The sequence below is a fragment of the Haemaphysalis longicornis genome, unplaced genomic scaffold (genome assembly GCF_048455015.1).
Source record: "Haemaphysalis longicornis isolate Haplotype H1 unplaced genomic scaffold, Haemaphysalis longicornis Haplotype H1 scaffold_7, whole genome shotgun sequence".
Taxonomy (NCBI): domain Eukaryota; kingdom Metazoa; phylum Arthropoda; class Arachnida; order Ixodida; family Ixodidae; genus Haemaphysalis; species Haemaphysalis longicornis.
Window position 1 is genome coordinate 156,278,470 of NW_027526422.1, and position 27,987 is coordinate 156,306,456.

Here is a 27,987-nt window from a genome sequence, read left to right on the forward strand (position 1 = left end):
AAGACCCAACTGTGAATTAAATTCTGCAAATTTTAAATCTAGACAAAACAGGTAAGAAGATATTATGCCAGAAAATACAACAAAACAAATTTCGAATTGATACTGCTCTTTGAAGCCATAACGGTAATGCTTTGTTTATGGGAGAAATATTTGGCAGCTCACCACGTTCACGTAGGTTCCTTTCCAAATGGCCATATCAAAACGGGTTCGAACACTCAGGGTGTGCCCTTCAATTGTGTCATACTGGTGTACGACACCCTGGAACAGGTGTAACTTCTACCCACTGTGGCGACCTTCATTTATTTATTGATTAATGTTTATTTATTTATTTATTTATTTATTTATTTATTTATTTATTTATTTATTTATTTATTTATTTATTTTTATTTTTATTTTTATTTATTTATTTATTTATTTATTTATTTATTATTTATTTATTGTTGTTGTTTAGGGGACTGGCACCCTCCTTTTAAAATGAAATAGGCAGGAGGGAGAAGACCAAAGAAAAGCATACGCGAAAATAAACATACTCGCATAGATAGAATCAACATCCGCCAAGCAATCCAAACATTGGCCTTAAGAAAAATGTTTAATTTGAATGCGCACTCCTTCTCATCAATTCAGAGGTTCAACCGGTGGAAAGCGTTACTCAAAACAGTACGTGCCACGAAAATTCGCAACTTTTTCCATCTGGCCGGTAGCGAACACAACTTGTCGTAGGAATACGTGTATGGTGGCGTACACATTGGAGCTCGTTTACTGAAATATAGCGGTTTTCTCGAAGACTACAGAACTACACTATCAGTGCTGTGGTATTTCTACTTTCTTTGTCCTGCGTCATTGTCGGGTGTTGGCTACGTGAAAGTGTTCGAGAGCTACTACTTGCAACCCCAATGGTCAATCTTGATTTTTTTCTAGCAATAATGAATTACCTCAAAAATTCTCCCACCTGATTTATATCAGGAATTCAATAACTGAAACGTTTTCACTAACAGCACTACAGAACCTAAAAAAAACGGAATGCACTAGGGCTTGAAAGCAACATTTATTCGGGTATTTTGAGGGAGAGGTTTTGAGGTAGTTTGTAAACTGAGCACTTTTACTTGTTGCGTGTTGGTTACATGCCTCACTGCTGACATCGTGTGGATAGGTGAACCAGGTATATTTTTTTTCTGAGAAGCGTATGGCGTTACATCCATGGCGCCCATGTTCCGTTCAGGTGTTCCGGGTAGCCGTTTTCATCCGCGGGAACGTTTTTGGGCGAAACTGCTGTGGCATCGTAGAGTCGCAACTTCTTCAGCAGAGTTGCCACCAACTGCACGCATCACCAAAAGAGAATGTTTCAAGATACAGTACGTGCCTCAGTGCTACGTTTTTCCTGCTGCTACGTTGTTTTTGTCTAGTCCCGGCGAGCTCACATACACCGTCATGTATTAATATCCGCCGCGGCCCAGAGTACGTTCCCGGATCATTCGCGGTAATCTGGCACACCAAAGCCGCTATGCGTGGACGGCCATTTGGACGTTTGACGAGCCTTGGCCAGGCTTGCCTATAAAACTGACTGAATGAAGCCGCACGCGGGTACAATTCATCACCACTAGACGGCCTTTTTTACTCTATGCTATCACCTTAGCTTACAACGGAAGTTTTATTTCGGAACGCCGAAAATGTCTGTTTGCCATAAAGAACCACCGCAAAAATATCACGCACTCTCGTCGTCATCATGCGCTTCAAGCTTTGAGAACACCGTTGAACTTGCAGAAGGAACGTTTTTTGTGCCTTGGTGGCGTCGCGAAAACAGGGGTCGCTTTTCATTCAGTAAAAGCTTGATACTAACCGCAGTAGACACGCAGCCAGCGCGTAAGGGCGTCGGCATTGCTAGGGACCTTGCTTTGCCGCGCGGGCTCTTTTCCAGTGATTGCAAAAAGCGGCAATCCGACATACTCGAGTGTTTTGAGGTTAGAAAACCAAAGTTACATAAATTCATGATTGCAAGTAATTGTACACTTTTTCGTTAATTTGGAAGGTTTCATCACTGCTGCGTTTTTCTGCTTGTTACGTTTTGCTTCTCCGGTGCAGTGAAAAACGTATGGACGAGTTTCACTGCACTAAGCCACATAAGCCATAAGTTTAGTACATCAACTGCAGAGCTGTTTTGTATTGTCTGAAACGGAACATGATTTTGCTCTTTTTATTACACATGCCATGGCAAAGAAATATAATATATCGGTTTTAATTTTGAGAACCCTTCTTGTCACTCTTGCATTATCACTCAGCATTATATCGAAAAAAGCCAGTGTCGTTTTTAATGACACAGCCGCTAAAGTTACAGAGCGAAGCAGCGCTCTTAGGCAAGAACTTGTAGGAACGACGATCGGAGGAATATATATAACGGTCATGCAAATCTCTGAGAAGATTTTTTTGGAGCAAACAAAACGCATCTGCTTTATGTTCACAATTCATCGCAGCTCTCCCAGCAGAAAAAATATCGTGCTCCGTAAAAAATCGCGCCCCTTCGTCCAAAAAAAAAAAACTTTACGCTCGAAACGTTTTGGTGAAAGATATAGTTTCGCGCATGGCTCACCCGCTATTACACCAAATGATTTTTTGAGTAGGCTCGCGAATACGCGTACCCTTCTGGCGCCCACAGAATACGAGCCCAATTAGCCTCGACAAAGAGTGTCTACCGACTTAAACCTGCCCACGCGGTCAACTATATAGGCAGAAAGGTGTTCCCTAGCGGCGCCTGTATGAGCGAAATGAACGACCCCAATAGACTCACTTCGCTGCAAATATCGACGAATGACGGCGGTCCTTTGCCGCTTCTGTCACGTAAGAGGCTTTCTATTTGCAGTGCACCTCTCACGCGCTTCACCTCACGGATCGCTCCTCTCACAATAAACACTGCTGATGTTTGCTTAAGGTAATTCAATTTCGTGCGTTCCACTGCTAGCGCGACATCTAGTACCACTTTAGATAATGTCGAACTTCGAACATCGTAAAAAGGCACATACGTCGAGTTCTATGTATGAACTTTTGGTTCGCAAGACTGTTTTCAAAGCGGAATAATTGTTGTATCACTCATGTCAACCAAAATGTATAGTTTAATTAAAAGAACTGTGCCAGTTACAGTTTTTGTATTGATGGTTGCTTCAAATATGCCTAATAGTTTATTTTTCATCAAAAGTTGAGGTTCAAATGCATGAGGTATCTGCCCAGTTTTAGTGGTTTGGAAACGCCCAACGTGCATAAACTTCGTGTTCATGAATCCTTTTATCATTTGGCCGGATGGCTGATTCCAGGGACAGCCAAACAGGTATACAAAAAGAGCAAAAGGCCAGAATTGTTCGGGTCAACTGAACCAAGAAAGGCTATCGTTCACATAAAGTGACCACCAAAATAAACCCATCCGCCCAATCAACTATATCGGCTGCACGGTGAGCGTGACTGGCGCGTGTATTTCTAAAAAAAGTAAAATACTCGGTTTACCGTTCATCCTACCATGCGTAAGAAAATTATCATAGAAATAAAACCGCTTGGCAGGCATTAAACTCTAATTGACCATGAAATCTTTCTTTGCTGGAGCACCGCAGAAAATAAAACAATAATAGGCGCCTGGCCCACAATATCGCTTGCAAATACTCGGCGCCTCCGGCGTCTCTCAAAACAGTATCGTAGACGCTGAGATAGGTACTCAAGTAATGATTGTCCATGTTATGTTCAAGTGTATATCCAGCCTAACCACAAAGAGGGGAAATACATATTCCACAAATATTGCGTCACACATCTACACTTCTTCATTTGGGCCACACACATGGACCTTCTGCATGGGGCAGAAGACAAGATCAGTTGTATAACTTCTTTGAGTTCATTATTTTCACTCCCTAGAGGCTCCGAACTTATTAAAAATACTTGCAAAACTGCAGATAATCTTTTGTAAACCTACGTGAGCTATTAGTATTTTTGCAGCCGGTATGGTGACAAATATCGACGCACACGTATTTATTTGGTTTGGCTTTTCTGCGCCTATTTGGCACTAAGAGTGTACTGGAACCATTCGCTGTGGAAGGTGGCTTATTGTTAGGCAATTCTGAATATGTTGATGGTGATATGTTGATGTCTGCTGTTAGGTGATCGGTGACCTTTACCCTAACCAGAGGTGTGTGGTGACTCGTGCAGCAACAATTTATAGCTTCTGCGTTATTTTCTTCTCACAAGAGTCATAAAAGCAATAACCTCTCTTAAACAATGTACAGACGAGCCGCTTGTCTTTATTGCAAATAGCATCATGGGGTGAGTGTGCAACGTCGGAATCATCGTGAAGGATAGCACCATGATGTGGGTAAGATTCATGTGAGGCGTTGTCTAATAAAGTTGTCTGGGATGAAAATGTATGGCCGAAAAATTGCTCAAAAAAGGCAGTAGGGTTTTAAAACGCTTCTGTGTATTAAAGCGCCGTCGGAGTTCTGCCTGTTCAAGGAGTGCGACCGAAGTCACAATGAACTTCGTGTATTGTGTCTTTCTGACCCCAGCTTAACCGAAGTTTAGGGACTACAGGCAGCGTCGGGAGCTGGGCCTCGGGGCTTCCGAGGGTGAAGTTCGAAAACCTTGACCATCGCCTTTTGGATCATTCTTGCGGGTTTTTTTTCTCGTCCGGAAATGAAAACAATCCTGTGTGGCAACGGGGTGAACTTGCTCTACTCCCCCCCCCCTCCCTGTGACACTTGTCAGGATTGCTTTAGCAGCACGTGCAGCAGACATGATACCACCGTCATTGTCAGAGAGATTAGTGGAGTTTAACCTGTCGTGTAAATCCAATCATTAGCCACTCCATCATTTTCTTCTGCACCAGCGTTTCATTGTCAGAGAGATTAGTGGAGTTTAACCTGTCGTGTAAATCCAATCATTAGCCACTCCATCCTTTTCTTCTGCACCAGCGTTCCGACCGTCCAGGTATGCAAGTCATCTTTCTCAAAACTATAATTTGTTTAAACACGTGCGGCAGAGTTTTTAGGCATTTAACCTTGATAAAATTTTCTCTGCGACGTGTTTTTTGTGCAAGTAGAAACATTCGTATAGAAGGCATTGCGATGCCTAGCAGTGGGCTTCTATCCATTCCCCAACATGACCCCCTGCCACCTCATTTTCCCAGCAGCATGACCAAAGCTTTGCCCTAACGATGTTCCTGCATAATTTTGCGCACAAAGACAATCAATCTGTTAAAAACAAAACGTCCGCTAAATGTAGCTAATAAACTAGAAATAAGTGATGTCTAGCCCGGAAGGACTCATCCCGAAAAGCCTGTTTTACCTTTGGGTTACTGCTGGCCAGGTTGTACAGCTCGCAGGGATCTTTCGCCAGGTCAAACAGGTAGGGTGATTGCCCGCTGACGAAATTGGACCCGTCATCTCCCTGCCTTCCGCACTCCACTATGGCGTGCTCACGCCAGTCTGGAGGAAACTGGAGATCGTCGACACCGTAGAAGTGCCTGCGTTTGTAAAGAATTGGGTCTTGGAATAGCGCGTTTAGTTGCATCCAAATTACCACCGCAGTGTCGAAAGCAAATGACTAAAGCAGTATTCAGTTTCCACCTGGGAACAAAATTTTATTGGCGTTTGCATACTACACTAATGTGCGATCTCTGCTATAGCTTGCATAGAACGCATAACGCCGTAGTTAGACTTGAAGCGGATTATCAGAAACTAGCCATGGTGTACCAGTACGAAGGTTATCGCGATGAAGAAAGCTGTAGATATTTCTCGCTTTCTATCATGCCGCAGTGCAAAAGATGCATAAACGAAAATATAATATCAATGCACTGCATTGAAATTTTTCCTTATAAAAGGGGAGTGTTACGTCTTGCCACTAAAATGAAGCAAAGCGGTATCATTGCAGCTAACAACGCTGGAACCGCCGATAGCTGGTTCCAGCTGGCTTGGGCTATCATCTAACGTGGCAATAAAACCAGTAAAAAGGCTTTTCTAAAGAATTAGGATGGGGACGTAAAATATTTTTAGCAATAGCTACTGTGAACAGCTCTTACCTTCATGTAAGTAATCAAGCTGAGCTACATGTTATACTACCTACGTCCTATGCCTACACGCATAGATCCATAAAATGGGTCTGCGCGATTCTTTGCAAGCGTTGATTGTAATTTTCCGCTTCGCATCTTGAAGTTCATACAGCACTACATCTGTCGTTAGCTGCTTCCGATTTGTGCGTATTTGTTTGCGTACTTATATGCGTGCACACACACGGGCACAAACAACTCCATCTTTCTTTGTCATGTTCCATTCACATTTCAGTTGTTCCTATATTTACTGTATTACCATACATATGCTTTCCACCTCCCCTAGCGGTTACGTGTAACATTAGTACGCTCAGATTACATTTTGGCCCATCTATACATGTCTCTGGCGCGCATTTGTAAGTCAAATGCAGCACGGCTTTAACGGGGTCCGTCTTTATTTATCCGGATCCAAGAATTTTCAGTGGTGTATCCTCGAGTCCTGAAGCCGCGCGCTGGACTTGCAGGTGAGACTAAACTGATTTTTGTGCAAGTCAGTTAATTTGCTTTGTTTAGAGGAGTTTGCTTCAGAGGAGTGTCCCAAAAATGGCAATATTTCAAGGGCTGTTTTCTCTTTATCTTACACTTCCAACCATCGCACATTTTTTGTCTACCTCTTGGCTACCATGTCGAATTTCAGGGCTACAGACATTGTGTTGCTGCCACCGTACAGCCTAATGCACCCCAGTGAAATTAAAAGAAAATAGTAAACACCATACTTGGAAGGCTCACTGTCATATAAGAGTACTTAGTGCACAGCGCATGATTTTGTCTACGGGGTGTAGCATTTGCCCACAGCCGTTAATTGAAACAGTGACGGCTTTGATATCCCTAAAACGCAGTCAGCGCTACACTACCCTACCGAGGTTGCAGTCAGCTGACTGTCACAACTGAGGACGCTTAACCTGCCTGGTCATAGACTGGTCACCTCAGCAGCTCAAACTTGTAATGCTTAGCACCAAAACTCTCTCGTGCGGAGGCAGCGAAGTTGATTCATCAGAGGCACCCTTAAGCTTTTAATAGCACATATATTTACGGAAATTGAAAACCACTGAGGGTGTTGATCTGTCGGATAGGGGGTATTGCGTAATACAGAGCCAAAACAGAAGCGACGGAGCGTCGTTAAGCACATTGAATGCTCAAACGTATAGCGGGGAATCAAACGCAATTTTACCACGTTATTTTCAAAGTAGACTTTATTAAAAATAGCCTAAAGAGTTGATAGAAGTAAATTTATAAAAACAGATTCAGTAATGCTTCGATAGGATACTGAGCATGTCGACACTGTGTGAATGGTGAACTGGTTTTATGAACGTAAACGCTGAGCACGATATTGCTAACCAAATTTCCTTAAACCGGCAGAAGCAGGCGAGCTGCCGTGCTTTGGGTCACATTACAATAATTTCCAACGTGGTGGTCTAGGATATTTTGCAGTGAAATTAACATAAAGAAAGAAACAGAAATCCATAATGCATTTTGGCGCACATGCGAATAGGCATTCCAGACAAAATGGCTTGAAGCCTAATTAAATTTGTCTTTAGTAACTACCCAACCAAACAGAGGTCTGTCAAATGTTCTCTTTTGCGAATAAGCATTCTGCATTGAAAAATTGAAAGACTTCAGAAAATCTTATTGGACCTTTCTCCAAGTTTTTGTAGTGTTGGTGGGGCATGAATTGTGACGACAGCAGCACAGAATTAGCGTATAACTGAGAAAAAAATAACGATACCACTCAAATAGGTAAACCACAGTAGACAGGGCAGAATAGCTTAGAGTGAAGCGCTGGTATGTCGCAAAAATATTGTAGATATGAAGAGTAACAACCTAGCTACGAGAAAATCAGAAATATTGGCAATTGCAGGACGAAGACCTGATAGAACGAAGCTGGTATTCAGGTGAATAAACGAAACAGGTTTTGTGAACAACCATAACGTTAAAATTTTTAGCTTGATTTAGAATTTAATTATCACAGCGTGCCAATTTGACAACACAACCATAAAGAGTGATCTTTGTTCCAATGAGGCAAGCACTAAAGAAACATGAGTAGAACAGACTTTCCACTGCGTCTGCGGCGTCCTACCCATTTTGAGGGGCAAGATTGAGTTGGACAATAGCGTAAGAGAGTCGTCTTGCAGTTTATTTTTTTCTCATTGTAATACGTTTATGGTTTTTGCAATAATAAAACAATTGTGTTCAAGCTCCGCGGTGAGGAGCCATAGAAGAACAGTACCGGAATTCACAGATCTGGAGGCAAAAATTCACCCAGAGGGCATATAAATATCCAAGGTACCCTTAACGTACCACGTTTGCTACAGCTGCCAAAGCAAAGCTGTAATAGCCCTTGCCCTGTTTTGATGCTACCTAACACCGCGACACCCTGCTACGCTTTAATTATAAGTTCTACTGGACACCTTGTAGAACACTTACCTGAGCACCTGCGCGACGGTTGAGTTTGCCGTCAGCTCGTCGAGATCATTGTGTGGCCGCGGATTTCCGGTTGTCATGTACCGACCGTCAAACTCCCCATTTTCATACGTGCCTAGCACAAGCTTGTGGTTTCCCTGTCGAAGTCCTGCCATCTTGTCGATAGGGTCAATGTTGTACAGCATCTCCGTTCGAGGTGACGGTAAGTCAAAAGACAGATGCCGCCACATGTCAATTCCATCTAGGCTCCCTTTCAGCTTGGTTGCGTTTCCACCTGTGGACGAGGAGTGGTGAAATGTGAGACAGACCTTTCTCTGGCAGGTCCTATGCTGTCCCATTAAAAATTTGTCAAAATAAAAATGGGAGACATTGAGGCAAAATTAACATCATTTATGCCTTGAAGCTGTGCAAATTATTGCTGTACTGCAAAGTTACCAAAAGCCGACAAATCTGCAACCGATGCGTGAGCTCAGAACTGATGTTTTGCCTTTCTTTCTTTACACGACGAAGCGTTGACTGTTTTTCTCAGAGGTTTATGGAGGCGTAGAGAGCAGTGCGCATCAACTGTTACCACAAAAAGTTGGTGGCACATAAGAGAATACTTCATGTCTATCAGCAACATCAATCACGTTACAGACACGCAACGGATCTTTAACTGTCATAATTGCTAAGCAAAAGCATGTTGTTTGTATTTTTAAAGTTTGATAAAGGAAGAACAAGTGAATGCACAATAATCTTTCGCTTTTATAAAAACTAATTTTCGTAACTGCTTAAAGCTAATCACTGCAATTGGAAACTATTCTTTGAGAGGAGTAAAGGCTACAACACATGTTTATGTTATGCGATCTGGTTCACGAGTATTGAGATTTCTACATGCTCTCTTAATAAAGCCGAATAAATCTCTCTTCCTAATTACTCTTTATTGCATCCATACGTCTAATTTTAGGCCTTTGCGTTGTCAACACGATTTACGATCAACCCGCTCTACTGTTTTTAAAGCGGCCAGTTGCTGTTAGTGAAAAGCCTCACGATCACTGAGCCATTTTTATTTTTTACCAATTTTGAACCACTGGTTTTGTAAAACCTTCTTGCGGATTTCGCTCGCGCTGAGTCTGTAATACAGCGGTGAATATATTGTGCACAGATATTAGTTAAGCATATCTCAGAATCACATATTCCTTGTCGCACCTACAGTCTTCTTCAAATTTTTATGGCCAAGGGGACAGTGGCCGGAGTAGGCGTGCGGACAACGAGGGGCGCTGCGACTGCACTATCGGATGGTAGCTCGGCTAAAGAACGCGAGAGGAACTTTAGTTTTTGCCTTCCTAGCGTGACTTGCGTGAAAGAGCAGCGCGAAGTGTCGCGCCCAACACAATACAAAAAAGAGAGCGAGACTGGTCCTCACTCCTTTGATTGCGCACCCAGCTGACAGAGACAAAGGCAGCAACTATGCTGGCATACGTGCCAGCTCCTGCCACTGTCGCCTGGGCCTACAAAATTAGGACAGAGAATGCACCTGCCTTTTCTTCCATCATCAAACCGCAAGCACACTCATTAAACTGGAATTTGGCTGAATGTAGCCAGACCCAAAGTCCTCTCGGCCTGTTGCTGGCTTGGTGAATAAACACGGGCTTTGTGTGAAAAAGACAATACACACAGGAAGGACGTGACAAGAAGATGAAGCCACTCTTCACTCTTTGTTGCAGTAATGGGTAATTTTACGTGAAGGAGATAGGAGCAGCACCGTCGTATTTGCGCAAACGTAGACGTCAACAGACAGATGCAGTTAATGGTATTGCGAATAAGAATGTCATGGTGCTTTAAAACAAAGCGTTTTATGTTTTCAGCAATTGTCCAAGCTCAGTAGCGGCTTCTGCTAGAACTATCAAAAGGAAATACAGTAGAAGACTGAAAAAAATCGGCCCACAATGCGACCACTTATTGTAGAGAACACACATTGCTACGCAAAGCACATCTTTCATGCTCGAGGCATAAGGTTCAATTGGTCTGAGTTCTTGAAACGGCAGTATGTATAACGAAGCCGGAAAGAATTGGTTGGTGAACACCAATAACACCACGTATGCTTTTGGAGTTTGAGTTTAGTGGGAGCCGATTTATTCGCAACTTCTTTGGCATCCTCGCATCGGCATCATTAAGAAGAAGACATAAAGCACACACAAGTTAGTAGTGTGTGTAAAACATATGCCACCACATCCCTATTCAAAATTTCTAACTGATCGGAGATGACCTATGTTGCAGAGGGTTTCTAAATGTAGGGTTTTGTGCACAAGTTTTTTTGGCTGCTACAAGGTTAACGAAGAGATATGAATCTTATTGTTTTGAAGCAAAAAACGCAACACAATTTAGCTTAGGGAAAAACCATACCGCTGATCGCCTTTCAAAGACGATATAATTTCAATGCACGATTTATCCTAGCATGTCTTGGTGCACCGGCTGCAACTGGTCTTTCAGGGAATCTGGTTTGAAAAATACAAGTGAACCACTGCGGTACAATGAGGCAATGTCACCTAAGCACCGAGGCAGAAAACATGGAGTTGTGTACAGCGAATGCCCGCGATACGCCAGATCCCATCATTTAAAAAAAACAACGGAATGACAGCAATGGAAGCCAGGAGTGCGCATGACAGAGAAATGTCTTAATAGATTCCCGACACGTATACGCCATGCTGAACTCGGCTTGCAAAATACAATCAAGTCTGAATAAATGCTTTCAATGAGTAAGTAATATCACTTCTGCTGGGGGTGTGTCCCTGCAAATTCGTTTGGGGGTCATGCTGTTTAATCAAACTACCTTAATGCAATTTCGTAATTGCTGAGTACGGTGTTGCAAAAGGTCTTCGCTCTGGTCGTATTTGCACTGAGGGTAATTGGCTAATGGTGAGAAAAGCTCCGATCAGAACTGTGAAGTGTACAGTCGTGTAATTAATTTGCAGTTGGCTGCTGTTTAAACATTGCCACCCACCATTCCTACATACTCACACACGTGACGGACCAGGGAAGATGGCATTATTCGTCAGAGGGTCACGGCTGATTCGCGCAACCTTCATTGGGATAATGATTTTGTATTCATAGCACGTAAGCAGATGCACGTGGCTCCGACAATTTTTGAAGGGGAAAGTTATTCCAGCTTCCACAGGGGTGGTGTGGGCCCTTAATGACTTTATTCTTAGTGAGCCGGGTCTGGCGTGGTTTTTTTTTCTTGTGTCGAATACTCCCTCCTTTGCTTCATCTCATTTAGAAATTCACGAAGCCAGATCCCGTTCTCATCGAACTGCAACAATCAGTATATGCTTAATATCTTCCACCGCGGTTTCCCATATGCGCACAAATATTTCTGTGACGAGTTTTGAGATCATGAGATTGAGGTGTTGTTCAGCCAATTACAGAATTTGACGGTTCAGGTGGTCTACCGTTTCACCGAATCAATGGGGCGCCACAACGCCCCTTGACATAGCATGTAGAACTCACCAGCTGCACTGTAGAGCGTTGGGAGCCAATCTGTAATGTGCATTAGCTGCTTGTACACTCGACGCTTCTTGGCAAGCAGTGGAGACCACAGGAAAGCTGGTACCCGGGTGCTGCCTTCCCAGAGACCAAACTTGGCACCCCGCAGGGGCCAATTATAGCTCCGAGTTGAGTGAGGGCCAAGTGGCGTCCCCCCATTGTCACTGCAGAACACCACAATTGAGTTCTCAAGCATGTTTTCTTCGTAGAGTGTTTCCATCACCACGCCCACAGACTCGTCCAGAGTGTCCATTAGTGCTATAGCCAGGAAATAAAAGCATGCAAAGCTAATTAGTAAAAAAAATTGGGCAGTAAGTTTGCGCATTGCGCATTTATATAAAATTCCAGCCAAATGCAACATAACGGTGCTCTCCGAGCAGGATGATAAAAAGTTTTTCCTTGGCTCAATATAAAAATATAGTGCGTTCGCTCGTCAGCAACGCATATCAAACGGTGTAAACCCCACGGCGACTCAACCCTCATGACAACAGCAATTGAAAAAAAAAAATACCTGGCAGAATCATTGTTCCTCCCAAGAGATATTTTTTTTATTTTCGTGCCGCAGCTTTTTATATTATCTTATAATGCCACTAAATTTTACCTGTTTGCCCCAAACGTGTAATGAGCAGTGCGCAACAATAAAACATTTTCCTGTAAAAGTCTACCCGAAAGATGTTGCGAAAATGGTTCCAAAAGGTCCAGATGGAACTACCACTGACCTCAGCCATTGTCCATTGATTGAAAACAGAAGCCATTACCGTCTCTGAAGGTGGATAAACCACGAAGCTTGGGCGACGGAGAATTTTCAAACATAGGCGCAAACTTCTATATTGTCTACCTAGTCGTTGCGCATAAAAGAGAGACCCAAAAAAATATTATATTTTTTTTTCGATTTTTGTACCCATCCGCGGATAAAACTAGAGAGGCATGGCGTTAAACATGAATGCCACCAACCATGTCACGAGTTATTACTATCAGTAGCACGCTGAACGCTCTTTTTTCTGCCTCCACCGCCACAGGTTGTGCCTCTACCGCCAGCACCGGCCAAAAAATGGCCGTCATCAAAATCGGTGTGTTGGTTGTTAAATGGTATTTTGAAGATCAGCCCAGTTACCGTGTGTCTGTTTACCAGAGGTACTTCATATGAACGAAAAAAAGGTGACGAAATTTTCGGAAGTGGGAAAGCGTATGGTAAACTGGACGAACCGCTGCGGTGTATAACTCAAAACAGCTGTTTTATGTTTGGTAACAGTTGCAAGCCGATATTTGACTGCGATTACAGTAGCGGAAAACTTGTTTTCTGGCGTCATTGCTTGAAATCTAGGAACTAATTCTGGAGGGGTGACGTTGCGTCGGTTCTAGATAAACAGCGATTTGTTTGTCTCGCTAATCCGGCCAAACACACACTTTCTGCGTTTCTTCCTAGTTCGTTTTTGTGTTTGTGACGAGGTGCTGGAGCCAATATGGCCACCAGAGGAAAAGAAAGCAAGTGAAGTTTCTGCTATGAGCGGGGTGGGACCCGGAAAAGATGTGCTTTAGCCACACTCAAATCATCCCACCAGCCGATCCGCTCCCTGGTGCTTTCAAGGGATCAGTGTCACTTCCGCTGTGAAGTGTGTATGGCCAGTGGTGCTCTCCAAGTCAAAAACATAGACCACCGCAATGTTCCAATCCTTTCAACGAAGACGAATGAGAAAAGCTTCAAGCAAACAAGCGCATAAATGTGTCCGAAGACAGAAAAAGGTACTTCAAAATTGCCGGCCTTCCACTGATAATAAAGTTTCTTCGCCAACCTTACTCATCCAAATTATGTTGCGATCCATAAGAGCCTGCAGGTGCATGAAGCTTGTCTTACGTTGCATATAGTAAAATTAGCCTGAAAAAGTGGGTGATGCAATATGCACCCGGATTTCGGTGCGGTATGTTTTGCTACAAAAGAGAAACTGGAAAACAAACCGCTTAGGCGTGACCACAGACTGCACTGCGAACATTGGCTTGGACTATATTCGAGAAGGTAAATTCAGAAAAAAGTATTGGTTGTTTTACTGATTGTTTGATCAATGAGAGGAATTACCGGGTGAGTAGAAAAAAAACAATGATTAAGGGAACTGCCGAAGATAGTAGCACACACCGTGTGAGAACTTAAGCAGATCGTCCAAGATATTTTGCTCTAGCACCGGGTCGGAATTTTCGCAGCCTTCCGTCGTGCTTTTGCTTATGGCTTTGAACTTTATTTGTTACTGCGCTGGCGTGAGCGCCGGCAAGCATAAGTTCTGAAGTTTGTGCAACTCTGTTTCTCTTTTCTGGCGAGATAAAAGAAACAGTTCTGAAAGAAAACGCCCTCCATAAAATAAAGCTTCTCCTACCAACGATGAGTGTGCAGTCTCCGGGGTCTTGCCAGTGCCTTATGGTAAACGTGAAGCGGGGCATTGTATTGGGGCCGCATTTATCCTACATTACTTGAAGTTTATAATCCGATCGCTGCTGAACTTACCAGCGTACATTGTGCGCGCCTCTTCTCCAATGTACGAAAACTTCTTGATATTCTCGGCTGGAGCAGCAAATTGAACGTCTACACCAGCGTGAGTCGCCTGGTGACTAAAATAAAGGAAAAGAGGCTGAAAAAAATTAATGTGCATACATTATGTGACGAAATATCAAGAAAAAACTTGAAATATAGACCTGCGTCTTTTCGATTAGTTTATAATTTTGAACCCAAAACTCATAAGAAGACCTCATGTATCCCGGCGCTTCTGGGAAATTATACGTACAATTATAACGCTTAAAGGACGTTTATACTAATTGTGGTAATATTTTTCTTTAATACTGTTTAAAAAACTTTGCGCAGACATGGACGAAACCAAGAATTATTTAACGAGTCTGCGGACCAGAGCGCTCATGTTACTGAGCACTGCTCAATTGCGAGAGATTTTGACAATATTTTTGTATAGCATGTACTATGTACACATAGCACGGTGTGAAAATCACAAGCTTAGCGAATATGATAACCACAGCCGATGTTTTTCTAAATGAATGAATGAATTTATTGTATTGAAATATGAAATGAACGATCACAAGCAGGTCGAATTTGTCACACCTTGGGGTAAACGAGGTAGCGCCTCCTGGTGAGGGGGGTGAGAGAATGGGGATGACAGGCCCATAGAGAGGAGAGGTAAAGGCGATAGAAAAAATAAAATCGGATAAAAAGTGAAGTCAAAACACACTGGCTAACAGATTTGCAAAGCAGTAGGTAAACCTGAATGTTACGAAGTTGACAATATTCGCACATTTTTGTTACATACAGGTTTTCGTTACATATAAGGTTCCCTTGAATGAAGCATAAACAAAACAAAATGATGGACATAAGTGATGCTAAAGTCCCACTTCAAGGATTCATTTCACAGGAAAACACGGCGTGATTCACGTCTGCGAGTTTCACCCACGAGTTTAGTCGCTACGCGGCTCTCCAAATGAGCAAGGTTACTTACCCCGATATTCACAAACGCAACTTGAGTATCAGTTTGCCTTTGAGAGTTTTGGATTACTTAACCACTTTAAAGGGCCAGACGTAGCCTTTGAGATTTTCGGGTTACTTAACGCCTTTCAAGGGCCAGCCGTTGCCTTTGAGAGTTCTGGGTTACTTAACTCCTGTCAAGGACAAGACGTTGCCTTTGAGAATTTTGGGTTACTTAACGCCTTTCGAGGGCCAGACGTATGCTGAAGGGACGCCCTTTCGCTAACTTTATGCTTTTGTCCGCACTCAAAACTGGAGAAGAAGGTAGCTTGGATATTGTACTGGGAGGGGGAATATAAAACTTATAGCTTGTTCAAAAAAGTAAAAAAATTCGTTTTCTTGGAGCCGAAATCATCACCGACGAACCACCACCACAGAAAACGGTGGAGACGCACGACTACACGTCGGTACACAGGCCTAGCACGTAACCGACGCGGCACTCACACGTGGAAACGCACGGTAGTGTGCTGTGCTGGCGTAGATGGCTAAAGTAGCGCATTTATCCAGTAGATTTTCCAGAAATAGGGCAAAGAACAATGGCTCATCAGCGTATCAAATTTCTTATATCAAGGTTAACTGTCGCAACGCCTTCGTTTTATAGAGGTCCAGAAAACGTGGGTTTCAATGGGGTTGGTAATGCAGAAATAAAATAATTTGCTAAATTCAGGAATTCGTTACAATGCGCTTCGTTACATGCAGGATTAACTGTATATCGTTTAGGTGAAGTTACGATTTTCTCTATCAGAAGCAGTACTTTTGCAATATTATCCGAGAATTTGGCTTATCAGAGGATAATATCAAACACTAAAAACAAATATCCGAAGCAATTCTTCTGCCGTGGGTGTTAAAATCAGCAGCAACTTTCTACTTTATAAACCATGTATTCATTTCGCTGATACATCATGGAGCCAAATAAATGTAAAAGATTGCCTGGGCTTTGTGGCACGTACGACGCTTTGTTTTTTCATGTTTTAGGGGCGGTATACATCTATAGCACAATCTGCGTCACTTAAATTTCTCAGCAGTCTATATTGCAGCAAAATAAATCGATTTCCTATAAAATATAAATACTTTTTACCGGTGTACCTAACAGAGAGATTCTTGGTTCATAATGATTAACCAGCGCAACCTAAACGGTACGAGAGAGGAGTGCACAACACGATCGCTGCTTACAACTGAAGTTTTATTAGAAAGAAAAAAAAACATGAAAAATTCAGCCTGTGCTCTTACCACAGCCAAGACGTAGACCACGCGGCAAACACACTATCAACACAGAAAACTGAAGCTCAACTTCTGTTGCGATAAGAAACTGCAATACCCGGCAGTGACGCCAAGTGCGACCTAATGCGCATTTCAGATTTTTTTTTATGAAGCAGGCCTCCGGTATTTCTCTCGTGCGCGTGTCATGTTTAGCAAACAAAACACATACATGGTTAAACTTGACCTAATACCCATGCTTAGAGAAAAGCTGGGAATGGTGGGACATGGGTTGGCCCTTTAACGTGCTTGGATGTTCCCACAGACGCCTATTATAGCACCGCCCCAAGTTACCAATACATATTCTATCACACGACAAGGGGATGTAGCACACAACGTTGGTTTTGCATTCAACAAAGAGTGACTGGTGTTTTACGCCGCACCCCTTTTTGTGCGAAGACCCTTTTTTTTGTTGCCGTTGTTTACTACCTGTCGATCACGGGAGAAAGGCTTGCTAACTAATTTTTGCTGAAGAAATGACGTCCACGTTGAGCTTTCAGCTATAATTTCCACCCTATGCGAAATTGCGTGCGTATACGGGATAATAGCAAAACGGTGTAGTTTTTCCTTTGCCTGCCTTGACCAACCGGATTTTTTGAATTTTGAGAAGCCTTTCTTTGCCGCAGAAAAAAAAACATGTTCCTGGAATCCTGCCTGTTTAATATATGGTAATTTGCAGGCGAAACTGGCACCCATGCTGTGAACGCGCGATTTCATTAAAGACGAGTGCGGGTTGTTGCGGCTATACCCAACTTGATCACCTCCGAGTGCAAAAGAAGAAAAACTTAGACAAGGCTTTCTTGACCTTGGCGACTAGGTCCAACACACGTGCTCATTTAGCAAACTGAGTGACAAATCCAAAATCTGAATAACCCTTCTTTGGGAACTTCGATTGTTAAAACCAGACAGTGTCCATTTTCCTCAAATGCATGAAGGATTTCAGGCATTTTTTGTTATAAGGTACTTGCTTTGAAGTTACACGAAGGTGCTTGAAGATGAAGTTGGAGAGATTCTTGGTTGCAAGTTTAACATTTGCACGGAGCTAGAAAGTTATAAAGCTCAATTTTCTCGTATCAACTGTCAGAAGTGTTGGGGTGTGTCTTTTCAGAGTCCGGGTGTGTCTTTTCAGAGTCCTAATTTATTTCCCTTTAATATTGTCACGGAACACCTACGTGGACAACGCCCCCTAGCGCCATAACCCGTCACCGAAGACGACGTAGAGGATGCGGCTCGCCCGAGCGATCATGGCCGCTTGTAAATAGATTGCATCGCTCTGCGGCAACATCTTGTAAATACACCACTTCATCGTCGCCCATGGTTCGCCTCATCATTGTCCTGCCGCCACGTAACATTTTGGTGGATGGTGCGGGTTTCAGTCCCATCCCGGCCCCGAGCTTCACCCCGACTCGGCTCATGAAGCAGTCTCATCCTGGCTCCTGGAAAGCGTCGGCCAGCCCCAGCCCCGGTGATCCACGGACGCGACATTCCCCAGCCCCGTGTCCCCTGCCCATGCCCCGCCGAGACCAGACGAACTGACCAGCCACGACCAGACGTATAGCCGATGACGTCCCCCCGCCCAGATCTCCGGCGCTTCTCCGAAAGCTTTGGAAGCTGCCTCGTGGGTTCGGCGGTGGTCACAGCTGTTCCAGGGCGGTGCTCATCGCGACCATCACCATCATCAGTGGCGGCAAGGACATCATTGTACATGTTCTCATCGCTTTGCTCATCCGCTTCGCCACCCTGTCTTTACCCTGGCCTCGACCGGGACGGTCGTCCTCCGCCGAGGGGGGGGGGGGGGGGGTGATGTTACGGAACACCTGCGTGGACAACGCCCCCTAGCGCCATAACCCGTCACCGAAGACGACGTAGAGGATGCGGCTCGCCCGAGCGATCATGGCCGCTTGTAAATAGATTGCATCGCTCTGCGGCAACATCTTGTAAATACACCACTTCATCGTCGCCCATGGTTCGCCTCATCATTGTCCTGCCGCCACGTAACAATATATTGCGAGGCAGAGTACCTTTTGTTCTAGAACACTTAGCCTCAAAAACCGCAGTTTTAAACTGCGGCAATAGGCTGAAGTCACATGTGTTTTCTTTTTTGTTGATGTGTTGTAAGAGACTGAAAAATAGGGAAAAAAAGTGTTGGGCAACAATTCGAATCATACAATATAGCTATACTTGAGTACACACAAGTAGAGAAAAAAAAACTACACATACGCACATACGCATATGTATTCAGAAAAAAATCCATCTTCATTATATCAGAAGTGCATAAACTTAACAATGTGCAGATATACCTGCACGGGCGTTTCTATGTCTATGTGTACTTACGCGCATAGTCGTCTGTCTGAGCTAGTACACACATCCTATACTGAATGCACACACGCAAGAGAGTTCCGCAGAGCTACAAGTTGTACACTAGATGAAGGGTAAATGTAAAATATTTTGCAGACACGCATAAAACGATAGCAACAGGACATTATATGTTTACATCTAAAAATCTTTTTGCAATAAATACAGAATTCCTACTACTGTTTTTTTCAGTGGAATCGTATTCAATACTTTCCCTCCGTATTATTGTATAAGTCGTTGGCCATGGTTAGTTTTTGTGATTCGTAAGGTAATATTCTCGTGGCATGCCTGGCGTGTATTTATCGTAGGAATTGTAAACCGATTGAATGATTCTCACTAAAAATTTTCCTGCGAGTGCCAAGAGAAGAATTTGTAGGTAGCGATATATCGAGGCACTTATTGCGTGACAGGGTCAGAAATTTATGGTGCCTAAAGCACCCTTCTGGATTGGAGCTACAGGTTCGAGGTGTGTTGGACATCTCCTTAGCACGGACGTCTCCTTAGCAGCTGCAAAGGAGATGTCTATGAAACAGGGTGAAGTAATTTTTCTTTTGTTACAAAAAACATAGGTATAAAGTGAGTAAAAGACACTTTAAAAAGAGATTTTACTACACGAAGAAGTAAGAAGCAGAGTTTCAACAATTTTTTTATCTATACACTTGTTTATTGGGTTAGGAAGCACTGCATGAAACTGTAGCCTCGCCCCCCCCCCCCCCCCCCGCCCCCCTCCCTTTCAGAGTTCTCATTTACAGTTCAGGCATACGTAAGCCTACAAAAAGCTCCTCATGTCCTTTGAAATACACATTTGTGAAAGAAATTTACACCTGCAAAAGAGTCATCATCATTATCGTCACCAGCCTACACAGGTCCACTGCAGGACTAAAACGTCTGCCATTGACCTTCAAGCGCTCCTTTCCTGCGCTGGTAGCGTTCATTCTTAAAAATAAACGAGAAGAGACATGCAGTGTAACGAAACAAAAACTTGTCGCTATTGTGAAACTAACAACTAGTGCTCCCACTGCCAATTTTTGCAGGTGAAGTACTCACGCAGATACAAACGTGTATTTGTGAAACGCTGTCCGAAAGCTCCCGCATATCTCCGTCAGATTGCCTGCAGATATTACTACTTTACTTTACCTATTTACCGTCTGATCAGCACAGAATAAAAGAAACATTGCGCACATTTCATATTTCTGCCTTAATTTTCAGCATTTTGGTCGCGATAATATCAGAGTGAAGATATTACCGAATTCTGCAGAAGCTACACCAACGACCGAGCTTGCGGGGAACCCTTAACATTTCGAACCTAACGTTTTATAAAATATCGAAGACTCAACAAAACGCTTTCTGATTACCTTATTTTTCTTCCTGTTTTTTATTATTCTTCTTGCTCGTTCAGTGTACAACGTTGTGGAGTAGTGGCCAGTTTCGTTCCAAAGGGGATCTGTGTTGTACCAGAAGTCTAGGCCAAAATGGTCCTCCTGTTTATATCCCCGGGAACAACCAAGAAAGAATGACAAAAGAGTCATTGCGCGTTCATCATTAGCAAGTCAGAAAAGAGTAGGAAACCAGCGTTATAAAAATGACATTTATTTTGAACCCTAATAAAACGACTTGGGACGACTCTATATAATAAAATGCGGGCCCTAAAATATTCTCATTTGGCTTCGACAACGAATGGTTTGGTTTATAGGCAGGTAAAAGTGAAAAATTGCGAAGAAAAAGGCATTTTTGTTTCCAGAAAAACATGGCTTGATTCCATCCTTTACGCCCTGTAGAAACCTCAACAGTGAAAGGAGTGGCTGTTGCGTTGTGCAGTCTTCCTTCAGTAAAATAAGTGTACCTTATCCTGCAGAAAAATTTGCATAATCCCAGAGAGCAATATATTTACATTATATTGCTTCTGCACTTCGTTTAATGCCTGCTTTTGCCCATAATACAGACTGTATTAACGAACCGATAAGTAATACACTCTCTTCATTTATTATAATCCTAAGCTAAAGATACAGATATGGAGATCTAATTATTGCAACAATATAATCTGAACGGTGCTTCCCTATAGAAGAAATAACTTACAACCACAAAATATTTTTTACGAGTGAAGCAGCTTGTTATTTCTTAAAGTCATTCAAGAGAGTGCATAGAAAACAACCATAAAGAGGTTATATCGTACAGCCGGCCACACACCTAACACGGTGATTTATAGGGTGCCCTGGACTGCCGTAAGCGACACAAAATACTGGTCATCAGGCGCAACAAGCTTCCAGAGCTTGCGGTGGCTTCTGATTGCTGATGGACGCTTGCATTTACTGCACTGCCGGTTTTTTATCGCCTTGTAGAAAACGTGTTTGTAACGGGGGCATGATTTTTAAAAGCGAAATTTTATATCGCTGCAGAGAAAAAGAGAGTCAGAGACGAAGAAAAAGCAATAACTGTTACTGAAAATTTTTCTATCTTCCTCAGTATAGCCATTTAAATTTTCACTTTAAAAGTGCAATCGTACATAGTTGAGTGCAATTCTCTTGCTCGTGAGCAAGAACGCCTTTGCGCCAGCCACGCTAAACGAATGCTGCGCCGCTGAGGATTATAAAGGTTTCTCTATCGAGAACTTCGCAAAATTACCGGCATCAAAATTTGCTACAAAGAGGCCTCGTTGGTTATTTTGTGTTTTATACGTTGTAGTATCTCAGGTTACATTGATGTGGTAGGCTTTCAAATATTCCCGTCAACTGGCAATACAAGGGCCCCTAAGGGAGGACTATGGTTGCGGGAAACGCTATAACCATTATTATCAAAACTATCGAAATGAAAGTTAAGCGACAATTGACTGCTTAGAAGACGACATCAATAGGCCAGGTTTTCATTCCTTTTCAATATTACGCAGTTCCCAATACATTCGTTTTTTTTTCCGAAATTTTTTTGTCACATCTGTGCCATGTGTTAACCAGCTTCACTGGTCATCCGCAGAGTGGAATAGCTCCAGACATTTGTTCCCGGATTTACTCCCAGTAATAGGTCAAAGACTTATCATTTTGAGACCCCTAAAGTGCGGTAACATTTACAATTCAATATATCACGTTGTTGCGACTTGAAAATTCGACGTAGTTAATCTGCAAGCGGAATACAATGCCCGTAACTAGAGGCTGGAACCTAAAGCAAAATGCGTAGTTTTTTCTTAAGCGCCCATCGAGCCTATTTGACATATCAGTGCGAACTAAGGGAAAAGAAACACTTTAAGAAATGCTTTATTGGGTTTATAGGTGCCTATTTTGACGTTCGCGTCTATATGGGCTTTTTACCGTTTACAAATGTCTTTTTGGGTGTGGGGTTTGTCGCGTGAGGTTTGTCGCGTCATGTTCTGAAAAAACGTTTCTAGATTCAGATGACCGCCACTCAGGATTTGTCTCGGGCTCTTTTCGAGGAGAATCCGAGCGCCGTGCCAAGCATGGCGAGATGCGAAACCTTGGTGCTGCAGCCACCACCACCTGCTCCTGAGGTTACCCCGAGCAACTAAACTATGCGCCAGAGGCCCGACCGCATCGCCACCGTAGGCAGCGTCGCCATGGTGTGTCAGCACAGGGTTTTCGTCTCTGGTATTCTGTCGCGCTTTTCTCTCGGTTCAACGCCTGAATCTTTTACCTGAAGGGCTGCCCAATACTAACGAAATAAAAACGAGCAAAGAAGAGAATGAACACGACACAACCGCGCACATGCTGGTGAAGGTTAAAGATGAAGGATAAGAAAAAACAATGACCATCTGCAATGAAAGTTTCAAAGATACTCTACAAAAACACGAACAACCTGCCGTCAAACGCGGGAAAATTCCCAGCTATCAAGATGCGGCGCGTATAGCATGTAGGAGGAACAAGACAATGAGGTTTCAAAACGAATATCTCACCGCTTCTTCAGTCTGGTCTCAACAACTTTCATCTGCGGTGCTGGGTAGTTTACGAGACCTTTACAATCTAGTTATAGGTTTAGTTTCAAACACTGGCGTGCTCTTTGATGTTGTCAATCGGCATAATTCGGGTAGATACTAAGTGGCGTTATTCCCGGCACCTTTCCTGTGCAAGCCAATCAGCAGGACATGATGCCTCAAGTTTTTATTCTAAAATTATTGCACTTCATTGTGCTAGCAGTGTAATTTTTTGGTTTTGTGGAATTGTATTCTTGCGATTAGCCGGTGCTGTCGTCAGTGAGCAGTTAGCGATTGTGCCTTTTCCCCAGATCCTGTTGTTACCCCCTAGGAACACGGCTAAGCGTGACCGACTTTTACGACAAACAGTTCGGAGCATTCACAGCTTTGCAGGCGAAGAGAGCGTTGCATACCTGATGATTTTAAACGACGCTACACTTGAGTGTACCTTGGCACATTTGTGTGGTTAGTTTACATTCTGTGCAGAATGAATTGAGGGGTGCAAAACTTGGGCGTCACTCTTAATCAGCAGGCTGAGCTCCTTCCGAAGATACGGGACAGGTCTGCCGCCATTCCAGATGAACCGACCGGTGTCTGGCAGAACCATTCCGAACCCTAAATGTCTAACGGTCATATCACATTAGGTACGTGAATTCTGTGAGCTAAAAAAAATTCCAAAGATTGTGAGCGGCAAACATTGCTATTCAAGATGGAATAGGTCATGTTCCAAATCACAAGGAAGCTCTGCCAACTTCAGGGAACATTGAGTGTTGTTTTTTGCACACAAATATCGACTCAAAGGGGGTACAACTTCATGCCCCAAAGCGTTTTAAGAGCTGGTTTGTCATCGCTTTTAAGCCCCTCTGTTAGAGCTGAATGATACAAAATTCACGCAAACCCGTCAAAACAGCCTCTCTTGTGTGGCGCATTTTCACGAAGAAATAGAATTACTTTTGGAGCCTTCAACGCATAGCCTAGGAAGAGTGGCGCTCCGGCCTGGAGAGCACAGATCTACTATAGCAGCTAAGGGCCGTACAGAGGGCGCACGACCCGGCGGCGAGGCTCGGCCTCTACGTTCCCACATTGGAGCTGCTCTCCGCGCTGCCTCCTTGGACTGGGCCTTCTGGACCTTCAATATTGTTCATTGAACAATATTGAAGGTCCAGTTTCAATTCCCAGAGCACAAGTTTCTGCTGTTTCTCTTGCTAGTGAAAAACTGGTCCTTGAATACCCTGCTGAAGTAAACACGAATTGGGTGGAGATACGCCTAAATTAGTGTTTTGGACGCCTATATGTGCGACTTTGACACTTTTTAGTGGCTGTTACATGCTTCAAAAACCTGCATTTCTAGTGCCTAGAGCTCGGGCCCCTACCAATAACATTTATTTTGTTACATCCGAAACATACATACTTACTCGACAGGGGAGTCAGCAACGGCAGAATCGCGCTCCGAGCGGGTTGCTGGGGCACGAGAAGTCACAGTCCCGAGCGAAACGCGCAGAGATATTTTCGAAACACCCGAACCTCCTACGCGGCGATTGGTACAGGCGAAGCATTCAAAATTCAAAGCGATCTGCGTGCCAGCTATCACCAGCCGTCGTAATCGTTACAAAGCTATACGTACTTGGCGCTGGCTGCAATACAGACCAGACTTTTTCCGATTCGTGTGATGCTTTTGGCAGACTGTTCAAATTTGTGCAGCAACTTCCATTCTCCGAGTGACTGTACACGAATAATGTAAGGTTGACGTGTATTGAGCAATGGGTGTCAGAGCAAGCCAGGTAGTGAGGACAAGAAAAAAAAGAAATGTTTAGGTCATGGTCATAAAGTTTGTAGCATTCGCAGAGCTCCACAGGGTGGAAGAGATTGGCTTCTCGCGGCACAGTCTGGGATATGTTTGTTCTTGGAAGGTGTCACTCCTGAAGAAATTATCACCGAAATTCTTTCGGGGGCAAGTTGTCAGCTCCAAGTAGGGCTTGGGTTTGGACTATTTGGCTATACATCGTTTGAACAAACAGCACAAGGTCGCGGACGACAAAACAGAAAAGAGGCAGTACAAGCGCTGACGTACCTAGCACCTGGACGTGTTTTATTGCGTTCAAAAACACAGGCGACGTCAAAACTTGGCGACCAATCAAAAGAAGAAAACGAGAAAAACAGGATAAGAAACCTGGCGAAAAATGAACAATTCATACAGCATTGAGGAAAACAATTTCTTGCTACTATCTCCGACAAGCTCTGTCTAAGTAGCCACGTTCCTTTGGTTTCAAAGTAGCAGAGGGCTGACTGATGCACGTGTTGCCCCTTTTCTCTTTCATGTAAGCTTGAAAAATTTCGCGCGTATGCACTCCCAAGTAGTGCTTCAGAATCTTGGGATCCTGAAAAACAGGTGAGGTGCACCCACACGTCTTGCAATGGGAAACCAGGTGGCTCCCGCTGCCGACACGTAAGACATACGTGTTCTCCCTCAGGCGTTCGTTAAGACACCTCGCCGTTTGTCCAACGTCCACTGCACCACACCTTCGGGGGATGTCGTACACTACGTTGTTGAGACAAAGAACGAAGCGAGTGCCATACGCCCAGTTGCTAGTCAGCGCTTGCACTGTCTTTTTTTCGTTCTGTTTTCCGCGTCCATGCGCTGGTTGTTCAAACCCGATCACTTCCAACTCGGCAAGTATCGCCACTCTTTCTTCACATCAAATAATTACTATATTTCATTGACGACTCCATGTATACATGTATTGCGTTACTGCCTTCAGGTTACTGCCTTCCTGAAGGCGGTAACCCAGAATCGAATTGTTTCGGATTTGAATAACTTCAATTTCAATCCTAAATACTGTTTTCAATATTCTTTTTACGCCAAAAATAAATAACGTGGCATCCTGTCCTGATCGTTTCTCTGTGTTCTCTTCTTTACTTTTACTTTTTGTTCAATCAACAAACCTTACCATTTTGTCCACCTTTCGTAGTTACTTCAGGAGAAAGATCAGCTGGGGAGAGCAGCCGTTTTCCGAATAACTAAAGAGGAACGTTATCGTAGCCTGCTGATTCTACAGTATGATTGTGGGCAGAATATTCTGTCAGAGTATATCTTAAGTCGAGTAGGCTGCTCAAAAACTGCCAACTGAAACAGTGACGTGAGAAGGGGATTAGTGTTACGTTTTAGTGCACAAATATTTTTTTCGCGCGAGGTTGAAATATTCCACCTTTAATATGTATTATAGAAGGCGTTCTCTCGCTCTCCGCTTTCTTGGCACTCAACTGCAGAGGGCTGAATGAGAAGCTTAACATGTAGCTCGAGCAAAGAAATAGCACGCTTAAAAAAAGTATGCGCGTTCTTTTCACAGCGGCGGTGTCAGTCGAATCACAGATAGTATAATTAGGTATAACCACCAATTAGGCGTAGAAAATCGCAAGTGTACCTAACTGTGCTGCACCTAATCACAATTACGAAAATCGAGTGCACTTTCCAAGAAAGTCCAGGGTTACCGGATGGCGCTGGATCGAATCTAAGGCATTAGCGCAAATGCATTGGAAGCGACCAGTGTTTACCAGAGGCATCTGCTACATCGTGCGTAATTGAGGAGCGAAATAAACAAAAACAAAACATGACACGAGCAAGGCCGACGTAAATGACAGTGATGTGTCAGTGTAATCTTCCTGATTTGCAAGGGGAACAGAAATCTTTTCACATTCCCTCCGCGTGTTCGCGAGATAGTTCAGCTTTCGAAACGTTTTTCTGCTTTTCTTAAGAACGAAAAGATACTCGTGTCACCAAATAGTGTGATTAGGACAGTGACGGATAAATAAATACACCAAAAAGAAGCATTTTACAGAAGGCGCGAAAATTATTGGAAGTATTTTTTTTTTAATTTTGCCAACTGTAAGCGCGAGACTAAAGTGCGAGAGCAGATCTTTAGCTAAAAAACCTCCTCAGTAAAATACCTGTATGTTCCTGATATCACGTGCAACTTCTTGCACTTCTTTACCACTGAAAATATTTTTTTGATCTTTGGTTGTAGGGTTTAACGCGTCGACGCGATGCAGGCGATGAGGTGCGCCGTAGTGGAGGGCTCCGGATTAATTTTGACCACCTGGAGATCTTTAATGTGCGCCGAAATCTCGTACACACGGGCGTTTTTGCTTTTCGCCTCCAGCAGAAAAGCGGCTGCCGCGGCCGGGAATCGAACCCGCGACCTCGTGCTCAGCAGCGCAACGCCTTAGCCACTGAGCCACCACGGCGGGTCACTGAAAATATTTCTTTTGTATTTTTAAATACATGTTCACAAATGTAAATAAACTAAAGTGCCCTTCGGGCATCCTCTTTTGTATGTTACTACAAGAATTGGTCTCAATACGTATGTGTCGTTCCCCAAAATGTGAAGTGCTCGATCCAAAGAGTACTATACCCATCTGTTAGTGTGGTTGAAGTAGTCCTCTTCACCGCTGTAGAACCCGTAGAAAGTATCGAAGCCTCGATAGGTTGGCGTGTGCTGCTTACTATGAGAACCGAGATGCCACTGAAAGCAGAAGTTGTCACCAAAGCATCACTATTGCATACTGACACGATACTGAACGCACGGCGAGGAAGAGAACTGTTTTATGCTCCTCAGATCAACAAAACTGTCGAGTGTTCCTTTGAACAACTAAGGTTAAAAATCGTAGAACTGCTACCGGTATTTTTAGGTGGGGGCCTACAGTACGACAAGAGATATTCGGTTTTAAGATAGGCATACGTCGGAACTTCCAGTACGATGCCGAACGCTAATAAACCAGACTGATATGACGGGCACCGTTCCTGAACCGTCGTAGACATACCAAACCACCCTCATATACAAAAAACGTTTGGCATCACAGCTAAAAACATTTAGTAGTATGATATACGAACATAAAAAAAAAGTGGCCACGCTGAGTTTCAAACCCAAGTCG

The 27,987-nt window shown here is 43.5% G+C and overlaps 1 protein-coding gene across 1 annotated transcript in view; it reads right to left on the minus strand.

Moving 5' to 3' along the window:
* Nucleotides 1-1,044: 1,044 nt before the first annotated feature.
* Nucleotides 1,045-27,987, minus strand: part of LOC144145357 (arylsulfatase I-like) — a 33,408-nt gene continuing 6,465 nt past the window's right edge. The window contains exons 4-10 of the mRNA XM_077676929.1: nucleotides 27,468-27,578; nucleotides 20,498-20,623; nucleotides 14,511-14,634; nucleotides 11,981-12,274; nucleotides 8,495-8,765; nucleotides 5,311-5,488; nucleotides 1,045-1,315 (exon numbers count right to left, since the gene is read on the minus strand). Of these exons, the coding sequence (XP_077533055.1) occupies nucleotides 1,190-1,315; nucleotides 5,311-5,488; nucleotides 8,495-8,765; nucleotides 11,981-12,274; nucleotides 14,511-14,634; nucleotides 20,498-20,623; nucleotides 27,468-27,578 (1,230 nt within the window). The 3' untranslated portion in view covers nucleotides 1,045-1,189. The remainder of the gene's footprint in view (nucleotides 1,316-5,310; nucleotides 5,489-8,494; nucleotides 8,766-11,980; nucleotides 12,275-14,510; nucleotides 14,635-20,497; nucleotides 20,624-27,467; nucleotides 27,579-27,987) is intronic.